Genomic DNA, 14,583 nt, shown 5'->3' with positions numbered 1-14,583 from the left:
GTCAAGCTGGGGGGCAATAAGTATGCCCACACCTGCTTGGCGCCTCTCACCTTGGGCAACTCCAGAGTGGAAGAGTGTCCAACCCCTCTCGAGAGGACTGGTACCAGAGGCCCAAGCTATGTGTGGAGGTGAGCCCGACTATTTCTAGTCAGAATTTCTCAGCCTCACACACCAGCTTGGGCTCCTTCCCTGCCAGAGAGGTGACATTCCCCATGTCCCAAGAGCTCATTTCTGTTGCCGGGGATCGGAGCGCCAAGGTCACTGCCTATAACAGCCGCACCCAGCTTGCACTGCACCCAACCCCTTTGGCCCCTCCCACCGGAGGTGAGCCCATGGGAAGGGGGACCCACGTTGCCTTCTTGGGCTGAGCCCGACCGGGCCCTATGGGTGCAGGCCCGGCCACCAGGCGCTCGCCATCGAGCCCCACCTCCAGGCCTGGCTCCAGAAGGGGGCCCCGGTGACCCGCGTCCGGGCAAGGGAAACTGAAGTCCATACATTTTTTTCATCATAAGGTCTTTTGAGATCATCATCAATCCAATTTGAATAAACTACTTCACCTCCTGTCGCTCAGTGTGAATGCAAACTAGTGAGCCACAAACAAGTTCTTACAACCAGGAACTAAGTTTTAAAAATGAACATTTCACATAACTTTGAGAGTTGAATGAAATGATCTCATTAATCAATAGTGCTTTGTTAACTAGTGTTCTAATATTAAATAGAGCTAATCTTGCAGTGATAATGTGAGACACTGGCTTGCTCAGAGGTTGACAGGATATCCTAACTAGGTTAGTAGATATAGACTTATTTCTTCTCAGTTCTTTAGCTGACTTTCTGTCACTTGTAATCACAGCTTCGCTAGTTTCATTGGGTCCTGACTTATTCTGGAGATGAGCATTGTTTGTAGCGGATATGCAGTCTGGCCCCAGAGCATATCAGACCGGAGGGAGTTAAGTTTCATCATGGGCAAGGAGGGGGATTGGCAGGTACTGTAGGTGGCGGTTTGAGGAGTCTTGGTGGAGTCAGCCGTTTAGTAGATAGCTGTTTGGTGAGTCTTGGGGTTGGTATGAGCTAGGGGTGGGCGATATGGCAAAAATATCATATCAAAATTATTTTTAGATAAAATCACGATCATCTTTTTTTACATCACTTTTTTAAGACTAATTTGCAAATTTCTGAACATTTTCCTCATGTTAAACATATAAAACATATTTAAAATGTATATAAAACTCTAAAAGAAAAAAAGACATTTTAAGCCAGCTAAGCCTTCTGAACATGTTTGAATTTTAACAGTGACAAATTTTATCAAAATGTGCAGTGAATGCAAACATTAAAGGTAACATAACGTAAACATAAAAACACACCTCGTAACGCAGGTCTAGTACGTTGAAGAGTCTTTTAAACCCCTCGTTTTCCACTGTTTTAATGGGAATCATGTCTTCAGTAAGTTAATACGTCACTGCCTCAGTTACTTCTTTATACTGCTTGCTTGTTTTTTCATATGGAGTGCCTTTGTTAAATGACTGTGTTACCGTGGGTTGCGTTAGCTTGGACCTAGCGGCTGTCTCTGGCTACCAATGGTCTGATCTCCGTTTGCTTTGGCTGTCGGCACTGACGTCCGAACCGAGTCCCTGCAAACTTAAAAAATATCTGGTTTACACTTTGTCCTCCGAGGAAAAGCCAAACCAAATCGACACTGTGAAGTGGAGTTTCTTGTCGGGACCAACTCTGCTTCGTGGTGACTTTCCGCTGTAGCCTCCCACTAAACAAACAAACGGGGAGGCGGGGAGTGTCACGTACAGTGCACTGTGCGTGTTGTGATTGGTTGGTTGGGTATACGAGTCAGCGGCTTTGCGCAGCCATAGAGCTAAACTGTTTAGAATGTGCCATGTAGACGATCAAATGATCTTTCGGCTTTTTAAGATCGTGAACGTTAAACCGCTTAACGACCTAATATCGTTATATCGCCCACCCCTAGTATGAGCGAATGGTGATCAGGAGTAGAGGTGTGAACATGGGGGATGGAAGTGGTGTCAGTTGAATTCCAATATTGACAAGCTTGTTCATCTTGTTGGTGAAATCTGGGAAGGAGTCGTTCATAGACAACGGGTTTTGTGTCGTCAGGTCTGAGTCGTTCGGGGGCGATGTAGTGTCCAGTGGTGAGTCCAGTGGTGGTGTTTGGCAGTGTGAAGACGGCTCCAAAGTTTGGGTTGAATCAAGCGGTGGATATGGCACTACTATTCTGATACTGAGCAATTTCAATAATCACATGGTCTCACGTGGCTTCTGAATTTAAACGGATTCGAGGTCTCAACCTCCACCAATCTGTCGTTGGTCCCACCCACACCAAAGGTCACACATTTGACCTTGTCATTCCAGACTCCATTCAAATCTCAGATCTTCAAGTCTTGGACATTGGCACTTCAGACCACCATGCTATCAACTTCAAGATCCCTCTACCCTTCCCCCTCACTAAACCACAATGCCATATATCCTTCAGGAATACCAAAAACATTGACTCCACCTCTCTCAGTCGGCAACTACAGCTCCTTTCTCCTCCTCCAAATACACCAGTTACCGACCTCATGGATTACTACAATTGCAATCTTAATTCCATCCTCTACTTCCATGCTCCACTAAAATGCAGGACACAGTCACTTTCACTCATCCCGGCCCCTGGTTATCGGAGGCTGAAGAGAAATGGAAAAGTCCTGGAACGGGCCTATGCTACATCTGGGCTGACGGTGCATAAGTTGACCTACCAGGAAAACTGAAAATTCCACATGCATCCATGACCCCTTCCCCTCCCCTCTGCTCAAAGGCCACTATCACTCATTCAACTAATAAACAACATTAACCTATCTCTCCAAACCGGCCATGCCTCAAAACAGCTATTATCAAGCCCCTCTTCAAAAAAACCCACTATTGATCCTGAACCCCTCTCAAACTACAGACCCATCTCCAATCTCTACTTCATTATCAAAATTCTAGAAAAAAAATATCTATTCAACTCCACAACCATCTCAAATCAAAGAGTTATACAACAAATTCTAATCTGGTTTTCGTCCTTCCCGTAGCACTGAGACGACTCTCATCAAAGTCACCAATGATCTGCTGATGACCTCTGACTACGGTTTTACTCCCCTCCTCATCCTGCTCAACCTCTCTGCATTTGCGGGCAGGAGTGGCCCACCACCTCACCACATGGATCCAGGACTACCTCACAAACCGGCCACAGTATGTGAGGACACAGGACTGTGTGTCTGACGTGCTCATCTGCAGCACGGGGGCCCCGCAGGGAACTGTCTTGGCTCCCTTTCTGTTCACCCTCTACACCTCGGACTTCGACTACAGCACCCCTACAAGTTCCCTGACGACTCTGCGATTGTCGGCCTCATCACAGGCGGTACAGAGAACTTACTCAGGGTTTTGTGGACTGGTGCCAGCAGAACCGCCTCCTGATCAATGTGGGGAAATCCAAAGAGATGGTGGTGGGTTTCGGTAGGCGCCATCACTCTGCACCTGCACCAGTGAATATCCGGGGAACAGATGTTGAGAGGGTCTCAACTTACAAGTACCTGGGTGTTCATCTAAACAATAAACTGGACTGGAGCGACAACACAGATGCTCTCTATAGGAAGGGTCAGAGCAGACTCTTCCTACTCAGGAGACTGAGGTCTTTTGGGGTTCAGGGGACACTCCTCAGGAACTTTTATGACTCGATGGTTGCATCGGTCATTTTCCAGGGAGTGGTCACCTGGGCAGGCGGCGTCTCGGCCCGGGACAAGAAGCGGCTGGACAAACTGGTCAGGAGGGTCTGTCCTGGGCTGCTCCCTGGTCTCTGTGGACTCAGTGGGGGACAGAAGGATGATGGCCAAGCTGTCATCAATGCTGGACAACCCGGCCCACCCCTCCAGGGCACCCGAACAGCACTCCACAGCTCCTTCAGTGACAGACTGTTACACCCTCACTGTGCAAAGGAGAGATTCTGCCGCTCCTTCTTGCCTGCTGCTGTCAGACTCTTTGACAAGAACATTATGTAGTCTCTACAAACTGGCGGACATTAGTGCAATTGTGCAGTCCTGCACCTGAGCTTATATCGTGCAATACTCAACATTCCATACTACTGTTAGTCTAATTTTATCTTTATCAAATGCTGTCCCTTATATTTCACTGCAGCACTGCAGCACTGTCACTTAAGAGTATTTTTCCTCTGTACTATGTACAGGCTAAAATGAGTGTTTCTTCATACTTTATATGTTGATGTATGTTACTGTGTATATACATGTGTATATACACATAGTTACTACATATATTTACATAGGTTTGATTCTGAATGTTTGCCGTTAATGTTATACATTAATGGCTACATTATGCCGCCGTTTCTGTGTGACCTATATCTTTGCTGCTGTAACACTGAAAATTTCCCCACTGTGGGATCAATAAAGGCCTTCTTATCTTATCTTTACCTTTAAGTCAATCCCACCTTCATTCCCCCCTCTGTCACTCAACTGGACTCCTGCCTGGAGGAGATAAAGGCTCGGAAGAGTAACAACTTATTACAATTATACAGTTCCAAGACAGAAGCTATTCATATCAGCACCCCTCAGCAGCTTCGTTCCTCCCTCATTTCTTCTGTTCCCTTTGTCGGCCATAATTTCTCTCCCTCTCTCCTTCCGTGACTAATTTGGAAGTCAGGTTTGACCCCATTTTAGGTTTGACAAGCACATCAATCATATTTGCCTTCTTTCATTTCGTAATATCGCCAAACTCTGGCCATCCCTCTCTCTCGTCTCCTGCTGCTGAGAGGTTTGTCCATGCTTTTGTCTCCTCCAGGTTGGACTACTGGAACGCACTTATCTTCACGATTCCTGGCAAGAGCCTTTAAAGGCTACAATATGTCCAAAACAGCACTGCCCAGGTCCTAATGAAAGTGCATAAACAGAGCTGGGCGGCGACCCTCCGTCCCCGGTTTCAGTTCTGCATATTCAATCGACCCACGTGGTCCCGGCCCGTCCTCCGCTGGCGACAGCCAATAGGCGTCGATTACATAACCTTTACATCACACGCAGGTGCCGCCAAACAGAGACAAAATATCAAACGAAAACAACTGAGACACACACACACACACACACACAGCGTTGTCATCGGTGAAATAAAAACAATATGGGACACGTCATTGCACCTGTGGGACCGCAAGGTACATCACACCCTTTTATTTTTTATTGTTTCCTTACTCGACCGCGTGCATAAATATGATCACCCCCCGTCCTGCACACTCTGCACTGGCTTCCCATACACCTCCATACCCAATAAAAAATCCAACTTCATACTCATCACTGTGTGCGTGGTGAAGCCCCCACCTCCCCAGTGAGCTCTTCCACCCACATACAGTACCTCAGCTAGAACCCGGTCAGGCCAATTGCACCGTCTGCGCCCGCCAACGACTTGGCTCATGACCATGGGTGATGGGGATTTTGAGGCTGCTGCTCCCCGTCTGCCTTAATGCCCTACCTGACAAACCTCAGGGCCGCACCACAGGCTGTGGATGCTTTTTGAATGTATTACTTTTTGTTTCCTAAGTGCATTATAAATTAAACGTATTAGCATTATTATTATTATTATTATTAATAATGTTTTATTTAAAGCACTTTGAATTGTCTTGTACATGAAATGTGCTATACAAATAAACGATGCAATACATGAAACAACTGTTGAAAATCATATTGGTGAATGTTTAGCACACTTTTGGTCGCAAGATTCAACTGACTTGCCAATAATTCAAATTATTAGCAATTCACCTCATTGCAACGTTGTTTGAACAGATGACTAAATACGCACTGAAGAAACCTACTGCTCCATGAAGGCTGCCATGTCTCTGGATGGTGACCCGATATACTCAGACAGATCTTCTTCCCAACTTCGAATCTTCCATTTGGCTGGGCATGTGCAGTGGAGAATATGAATCGGAGGACGGTGGATGGTGGCAGGGTTTGGGGACAAGGAGAAGACAAATATGTAAATCATATGACCAGATATTGTTTCTCTAAAAAGCACAGTAGTCAAAAGTTGGACCATTTTGGAGTCTACTGCTGTAGGCCCCCGAAAATAAAATAACGTAACAAAATAAGCAGTTTCATCTAGGGCTGAACGATTTGTCGTTTTTGGACCGAAATCACGATCTGAGACAACGCGATTTCGAGATCGCCAAAGATGCGGTTTCTTTAAAGGGCACTTATCCCCTACGCTCACCATTAATGACATGCTACTGTGGGCAGGTCCAGCGCCGAGCTGGTTAAAAAAAAAAAAAAAAAAAAAAAAAAAAAAAAGGCGTCCTATTTCGTTCGCGGCTGCTTGAATGCTAGGCACTAAGCTAGCTTGTCTTGTAGCAGCACAGACTTTATTTATACTATGTAAGCATTCTGCGCATCATCTCCTCCGTTGTGACAAATAAAGTACCCCACTAACAAGTAGCGTTTTCACCGCGGAGTCGAACGAGGGGTCGCTCAGTGTGCTAATAGCTAAAGTAAAATGCAGATTCGAGAATAGCAAAATAAGTGCTTAGGCGTACAGTAGACTTTTTACTGAAGCCCGACTAGAACCGCGTAAGGGTGGAGTCCAGCATTTATGAACAGAAATGTTGTATTACAATCAACACATATCTGGACAAAAAATGAGGCGAGGGCTACATTAGCAATTTAGCACACGCTCCAACACCGGCCAGAACTGGCCAATGGCTTAAATAACCTAATCACAACTATTTTCATTGTGATTTTTACACTCACCATTACTGTTAGGACCAAAAGATTCAAATAATACCATGATCATGTATTTCAAGCCATACCGCTAAGCCCTCAGTCTCTGTTTGAAGCAGTTAAGTCTCTGGCAAAAATATGGGAAAATATATTGACTTATTTACAAAGAAGTACATTACATTAGTACATTAGTACAAAGTGTAAAACATTTTGGGGTTAAAAATGTATTTTTGTATACACAATTGCACATAAATGCATCTTTATACTTAGCGTCAAGTAGTACAGTAGGGCTGTGCAATTAATCAAATTTCAATTACAATTACGGTTATTACACTCCACGATTACAAAATTGGCATAATCGTAAAAAAAACCATTTGCAACTTAAAAAAAATATATAACTAATTTTATTAATTTTGTGTGGCACAAAAGGAACTTACATAATTAGAGTGTTTAAAAGACATTTATTAGTCTTTATATTTTTTACTTTTCTTGTTTTGTACCAAAAAAATAAAAGATCGTTTGAATAATCGTGATTTCAATTATTACCAAAATAGTCGTGATTAATATTTTGGGGGGATAATCAAGCAGCTCTATAGTACAGTAATACTTGAACCATTTTTAAAAACTTGAAAAAGGACTGCCTCCCTCACAAAACTTTAGTGTCCTTGCATTGTTAGAGTAATAGCTTTTAATGTTTTTGATGGTATGATGGCATTTTGGGTCATGTTTGTAAATGTTACTGTACATTGTGACCATTGCACTGAAGCTTGATTTCAAGAAAATCGTAAATTAATTCGAAATCGCAGTATCAGTCAGAAAAATCGCAATACAATTTTTTCCTAAAATCGTTAAGCCCTAGTTTCATCTAATGAAAATACTTTATGTCTTTCATCAAACAAATGTAATACAACCAGAATTGGTAGGATGTTAATTCACATGTAGTCAATTTCCACATTTTGATCATGTGAACAGGTACATGGTATCAATCTTTCTAAGTGTGTCTTACTGTGAGGAGAATAATGCTGGGAGGCTTCATTGGATACTCTGGGGGAAGCACAATCCTGCCATGGTAAACCCCACCATCAAAATCTGAATCTGGGGGTCCACGTACGGAGAAGTGCCATTCAAATAGGTTATCCTAAAAGCGTACGGACAAGTAGAGTATATTGAACACATGCTACCACAAATATTTTTATTGTGAGACAGAACAGAATAGAGATTATGCAACAGACAATGTGTCTCATTTACCAAACATACCACCGACTATGCGATCAAAACAAACCGAAAACATAATTAGATAAGGAAAAACCCCACCAGAAACACAGACAGCATTTCGCAACCCGCCCCCCCCCCCAAAAAAAAATGCCGGGGGAGAGATAGTTGTATGTGTGCAAGTAGACGAAGTGAGCGAGTCGAGACATGTAATGTAACTGTAACTGTAAAATTATTTATATGTCAATGCAGCGGATGCGAAATAGGTCAGTGTTAAGACTTCTGAATTAATGGACAAATTTATGTGAACGCTCGAGGATCGTAAGTTCATCTAAGTAACTACTAACGAATGACCCGGTTTTACTGAAGTTGCTGTGGTTGTGATGTATTAACGTACATCGTTAAGTTTCATTTCTCGAAGCAGCGGGTTGCAGTCAAAATTACAGTGTTGTGTTTCAGCTTTATGCATTATGGGGCTAACGTTGGCTATTTCATTCCAGTCAAAATGTGTTGGTGCTTGCAGATAACATAACTGGTTCCGTTTCTTTATGTACCCACAAACGGTAACACGCGACATCTTTTTATACATCTAAACCGCGGCTGAGCCGGAAAGCTCTCGGTCTCACCGTCTTTGGGCATAACACAGCATGCTCATCGCATTTAGGACGATGTCCTGCTTCCGCTGCTTATTAAAAAAAAAAAAAAACTAGAGGAACCACTGGCATGCTTACCATAGTCCGTGACTGTACTAATATATGCATGCCTTTTCAAAATCATTGATAAATTTCAGTAAGCACTCTGCATATTTAAGGTGAACGCAAACTGATGTTAGACAGTACCCACACTCCCCGCCCCCCAAAAAATAAAAGGGGAATGCACACTAGAAAGAGCGTCTCAAATCACACAAAGTATCCTTAAAATGATTGTCCAGAACATGAGACCCATTGTAGTGTTGGGTCGCAAACGATTCGTTCAAAAAGAACGAATCTTTTCAGGGAATGCGAGTGAATGGATCACTTCCTGAAGTGGTTCGTTCTTTTCTCAGTTCATTTGACCTCAGCCACGCGCATGACCAATCAGCAGCCAACGTCAGATGTAAGATTTACTGAACATACTGCCACGCTATTGGCCTTCACGGAGGAATCAATGATGTCATTTTCCGTTCACCAACGATTCTATGAGTGAACGGGTCGCTGCGGGAATCAGTGATGTAATTTCACGTTTACCAATGATTGGGTGAGTGAACGTGTCGCTGCAGGGATCAGTGATGTCATTTCCCGTTCACCAACGATTCAGTGAGTGAACGTGTCGCTGCCATTTATCGTTCACAGCGAACGAGAACTTCATGCAGTCAAGTGAGTGAACCGAGTTTTGCTATGAATGCGCAATTCGCCAAGGAAGGAACAACTCACCAGCACCACTCCTTTCGTGCTCGCGGGGACAAGCTTTCTTTGGCATTCGTTACTCCAAGCTAATGGCTAATGTTAAGCCCATCCAAGTACCGGGGGCAAGCGCATGAATACAAATAAGAGCTCTGACAAACTTAAAGCCATCGCCAGATCGTGATGAGGCGCCCCGGTCTGCAGCAGCTGGGAGATGACGTTGTGGACATGGGACAACTTTATTTGAAAACATTTATTACAATACACATATGTGTACTTAAATATTATTATCCTCTCTGTCTACTGCAACAAAAGAAAGAAAGAAAAAAAGAAAAGAAAAAGTCAAATAAGACTCTGTGAGAGAAATCAACAATTACATTAATATTATGTTAAAAGTTTCATTTCCTTGAATGTCCAGTGGTGTGGTTTGTTGACCTCACCCACATAGTCTCCATATGCAGTAAAATGTGCCGTGCAAAGTGTCAAACAGGAAGCTGCCAGCAGAAGACGTGTAACCGCAGACTGTTGCAAAGTGCAGATAAGAGGAAGTACCGCTATTGTCATGTCTGTATCTTTGAATGCATGCTGATTGTGCTGAATGAAAGGAGCCGGATGGTAACGCCTTCTCTTCAGTGGGCGATCGACGATGACTGAACCAATCGGTGCAATCGGTGCACCCACTGGGTCCTGGAAGTCCTCCTTTCCACGAGGCCAGAAGTCAAACACTGCTCACCGGAGGAACGCAAACACCATCCAACGAACCCAAGTGACTCGGCCAGCAGAGAGATTGCAGTGAAACTGACAGGATAGTAAGAATTGTTAGGGTTAATGATTCTGAAGTATAGTAAGGTGAAAACCTGACTATGGATAGTAAGGAATAAAGCTAATTCCCGAAGAGAAAGCTTGGCTTTCAGGACACAGAAATTAATCACTTCTGTGAGTGTGAATGTCCTGAGTTAAGAGGAATCTAAAACTGGTGAACCGGTTGCGAGTATAAACGCCCAGAAGGTACCCGTTCCAATTGGGAGTAGAAGCTTGGTATCTGACACGACACCAGGCACGTAGGATTTTTCTCTGAACAAAGGAAAAATACATAAATAGAATGGTGATAGCAAATAAGACCTCAAGTGCATGGGACGCGGTCCAAGGAGGCAAGAGGGACAACAACTTGTTGTTATAGAGAAGAGTTGAAGGAAAAAATACGGTTTGCAGAAGGAGATTATAAAGGGTCAACACAATTTGTGCAAAAATGGAGAAACAAGTATGTTTTTTCAGGTAATGTAGATGATAGTGAAGAATTGGGAAGAGTATTGAGTAAATTGGCATTGAAAGATAAAGAAAGAGAAAGAACAGTGAACACGGGAAACAATGGTTTAAGTGTAAAGCCCTCGTTGACAGGGCTGGAGTAAAACGAGCTAAGAAAACAGCAGAGAAAAGAAAAAAAATTGATGAAGACTTAATATTGGCCGCTACAGCAGCCATTTATTATTAATTATTTCATTAACTATCATTAATTATTGATAATAATTGAAATCACGATTAATCAAACAATTATTTATTTTTTGCTACAAAACAAGAACAGGTTTAAACATGTAAAAGATATTAATAATATATAAAATAATATATATAGTATGGATACTATAATAAATATCAAACAATTATTTATTTTTTGCTACAAAACAAGAACAGGTTTAGACATGTAAAAGATATTAATAATATATAAAATAATATATATAGTATGGATACTATAATAATTTAAGTTCTTTTTAGACTCAACATTTATTGAATTAATTATTTAGAAAAAACAAAAGTTAAAAAGTGCAAATGTATAAATTGAAGTATGGTTTCCTTGTATAAACAAACAGTGCATTGGAGTTAACTTGCTATGCACTTATAAAGTGCCAAAGTAATAATACGCTTGGAGTAAAATGCTCATTTTGACAGAATAACAGACATGCTATTAATCTATACATTTAGACGTTTGGAGTTTTTTTGTTTTGTTTTTAAAGTAATATTTACACATAGTAAACAAAGTTAAAGTAATTTGCTTCTGATAACGTATACATTTAATATGCTGATTGGGTCAAACTAATTTAAATGTTGACTGTTACATAGAAGTATGTATTTATACAATATTTCTAAATTACAGTAGGCCATATGTAAACTGTGTTACAATATAATGACGAATAATATGTTTGCAAATTTCATTTGAAGCAATTTGAAACAAAAATGAACACAAAAAAATTGACTTCATATTATAGACTACACAAGAAATTTAACTTAAGCCATAGAAATAATGTTTTAACATGGGTTCTATTTTTGTGCAAGTAAAAGTAGTGTATATTTGCATAAGATAAGTTATTTAAAAGACATAACCTGAATTGGACATTTTAAATTATGCACGAAATTTAGAGCGAGTTGAGAACAAGAAAAAGAAGACAGATAGTCACAAGACTAACATTTATTATACCGAAAAAAATAAATAAATAAAACACCAAGAAAGATTCTTATTATAAAAATAGAAAAAAAAACAAAAAAGCCATTTGATCCCTCCAAATTGACCCCAGAGAAACAACAATGGCTCAAAGAAGGCAGATGTTTTACTTGCGGTAAAACAGGTCACATTGCACGACAATGCAAACAATACCAAAAAGATAGACGCATGCAGAGCCGTCCTCAGATGAGGAACTATGACTAGAATGGGGAAACAGAGGAAGCAGTCATGAATGCTTTCACGCCCTCTGCACCTCTGTTAGCACTCATCAGTACTTGCTTTGCCAAATTATGACAAACCTTTTGAACAAACAGTAACAGTTAAGCAAGGTTTTATGACCTCGGCATTGATGCAAAAACATGGAACAAAAATTAGGCCTGTAGCTTATTATTAACAACTTGATCCTGTGGCTAGAGCTACTCCTGAATGTGTCCAAGCAGTGTTGGCTGCAGCTTTGGGGGTCGAGACATCAGCGGAAGTGGTGTGGTTCCTTCCTTTAACTTTGAAGGGGCCACATGCAGTTTCAGTGCTGCTGTTAGAAGCAAAGATGACATTTTTGTCACCAGCACAATACCTACACTGCACCGCGCTTCTCCTATCACAGGGACACATTAACATCATAATGTGTGGCGCATTAAACCCAGCGACACTTCTGCCCACACCAGCAGATGGCCCGCCACACGACTGTGGTAGCCAAGTCCAAATTTCCACCAAACCCCGACTCGACCTAACTGACATTCCTTCCTCTCCAGACTGGAGAAGTTGTTTTTGTTGACGCATCAGCTAGCAAAGGGGAAGACGGCCACAAAGAAGGGGGGGGGGGGTGGTATGCAGTTAAAACACAGACCAAGAATTTATTTCAAGGAACGTTGAAGTCAATGTGTTCACAAGAGTTGTTCTAGCGTCTATAATTACTTTGTGCACGGGCAGCTCCGAGCTGTCTTTATTTAGACGTCAGAAGTGCTGCTGCTGTTGAGTATCGGTGAAAAAAAGAAACTATATGCTTGACACGTCTAAACAAACATGATACGCAACCAACTTTGGACCAGCTACACTAGCGGTGCGTTCATTGCCTGCACGATAAGCACTTAATGTGTGTGGCTCAAAGCCAGCCTCATGTATTGTCACATCCATGTTGCGAGCGTTGTCGGTCACAACAGCGACTCCGTGATTTGGCCTCGGAAGTTCCCATTCGGTGACAGCTCCTTTTAGGACATCTGCTATATTCACCCGGACTCCAAAACGCCGTCAAAAGAAAATAAATCTCGTGCTGTGCAGGGACGAGAAATCTCGTGGCGTTCAAATCCCGCGAGATCTCGTCCCATCCCTGATAAAAACCATATCATTAAAAGGACATTCGCATTTCTGTGGACCACTACACGTATTAGTAATGTAATAAACTTACTTCCAGTGGCTGGGCATGGTAGTGCTCTGTGGGATCTCTCAATTCAGCAGCCTCTTTCATCAACCTCTTCACCGCTAGCCCAATAAAACAAAGACAAACATGGATGTCAGTTTAGATCAGCAGCTGTACAATTAATCGTAAATGTGATTCTCAGAAAACATTGTCTAGGAGTGTACCCGAAAGCCCAAAAATGAGCTTGTTCTAAACGGGGTAAAAAAAAAAAAAAATTCTATCAAACCTTCCTGCAGTTTGCTATGAATAAATAGAGTTCACTTAGCCATTTGTTCGCAAGAGATTGTTGAATGCCGTGGTGGATCAGTTTGTACCTGGGCACCAAACACTGTGTACTCAAGTAAACAAATGTTTTTAAATAAATTACTATTTTACACTTGAACAGCTTCAATACCTTCATAAAATGATAATCAGTTGAAAACCTGGTACAAATGACCATATATTTGTCGACAATTACCTCTAAATGGTGAACAATGCCTGTCATGCTTGGTTGTTGCATTAAAGCATCACATGAACACCACAAATTATTAGCTGTTTGCTTTGCAAAATAGGAAATGCCTGCAGCTGAACTTAGCGCCTTTCAAATCCTGCTGACTCATACACAAGAATACAATAAAGACATAGTGCAGGCAACTAGTGTGTAAAAAAATGATCGATTTAGTTGTCTGTTGTTACCAATAAAACCGGACATTAGGGATGGGAACTGAAGAGCGTACTTTGGTATGGACCGATTTGTGTCTGTACTACCAAGCACCGGTTCACGTGAAATCCAACAGTGCCATGTCTCAGTTCCGAAGGGTGCATTTCTAAGTTGCGACTCGGCGTTAGTGCTTGAGTTGCACACACAGGAGCGTAATAACGTCACCCACTCACGTGGGATTTCACACACGCCAAAAACACATTTCCAGTTGAAAGCGAGTGGGACTCAGCCGCAGCCAAGCCAAAACAGATGCAATTTATGAAGTATATTGTAGCGGTGGTGACACCTCGCACTTTCTAGATGCTTAGGTTGAGCGTGGGGGGTTGATTTCTCGGTGCTGGCACCAGGCAGTGGCAGGCGATGTGCCGGGTCCCCACAATTGGTGCGGGGCTAAAAAGGAAGGGCACCTCCACTACCTTCCTCGCCAAGCAGTGAGCATGGCTGCAACACGCTTCTGCCTAGCGCTGACACTGAAATGTCTGGTTTACCCCACCGAATACAATCTTGCCGGGAGGTGTGCAGCTTCACCATCGTTATAATATACAGTGTTCCCTCACTACTTTGCGGTTCGTTTGCTGCTAATTCACTCTATCGTGGACTTTCATTTGTGACCATGATTTAATGTA

At 42.3% G+C, this 14,583-nt stretch overlaps 1 protein-coding gene across 3 annotated transcripts in view; it reads right to left on the bottom strand.

The window, feature by feature from the left end:
* The window catches only part of ube2j1 (ubiquitin-conjugating enzyme E2, J1), a 60,742-nt gene that overhangs the window by 39,660 nt on the left and 6,499 nt on the right, over positions 1–14,583 (bottom strand). The window contains exons 2-4 of one of the 3 annotated variants that reach the window (XM_086018943.1): positions 13,246–13,319; positions 7,759–7,890; positions 5,839–5,936 (exon numbers count right to left, since the gene is read on the bottom strand). In XM_086018943.1, coding sequence (XP_085875069.1) covers positions 5,839–5,936; positions 7,759–7,890; positions 13,246–13,319 — 304 coding nt within the window. The other 2 variants (XM_086018941.1, XM_086018942.1) reach the window with 2 other exon arrangements.

Source organism: Filicampus tigris, chromosome 20 (assembly GCF_054856515.1).
Source record: "Filicampus tigris isolate MCC_2025a chromosome 20, RoL_Ftig_1.0, whole genome shotgun sequence".
Lineage (NCBI taxonomy): Eukaryota > Metazoa > Chordata > Actinopteri > Syngnathiformes > Syngnathidae > Filicampus > Filicampus tigris.
This window is presented reverse-complemented; position numbering and strand designations above follow the sequence as displayed.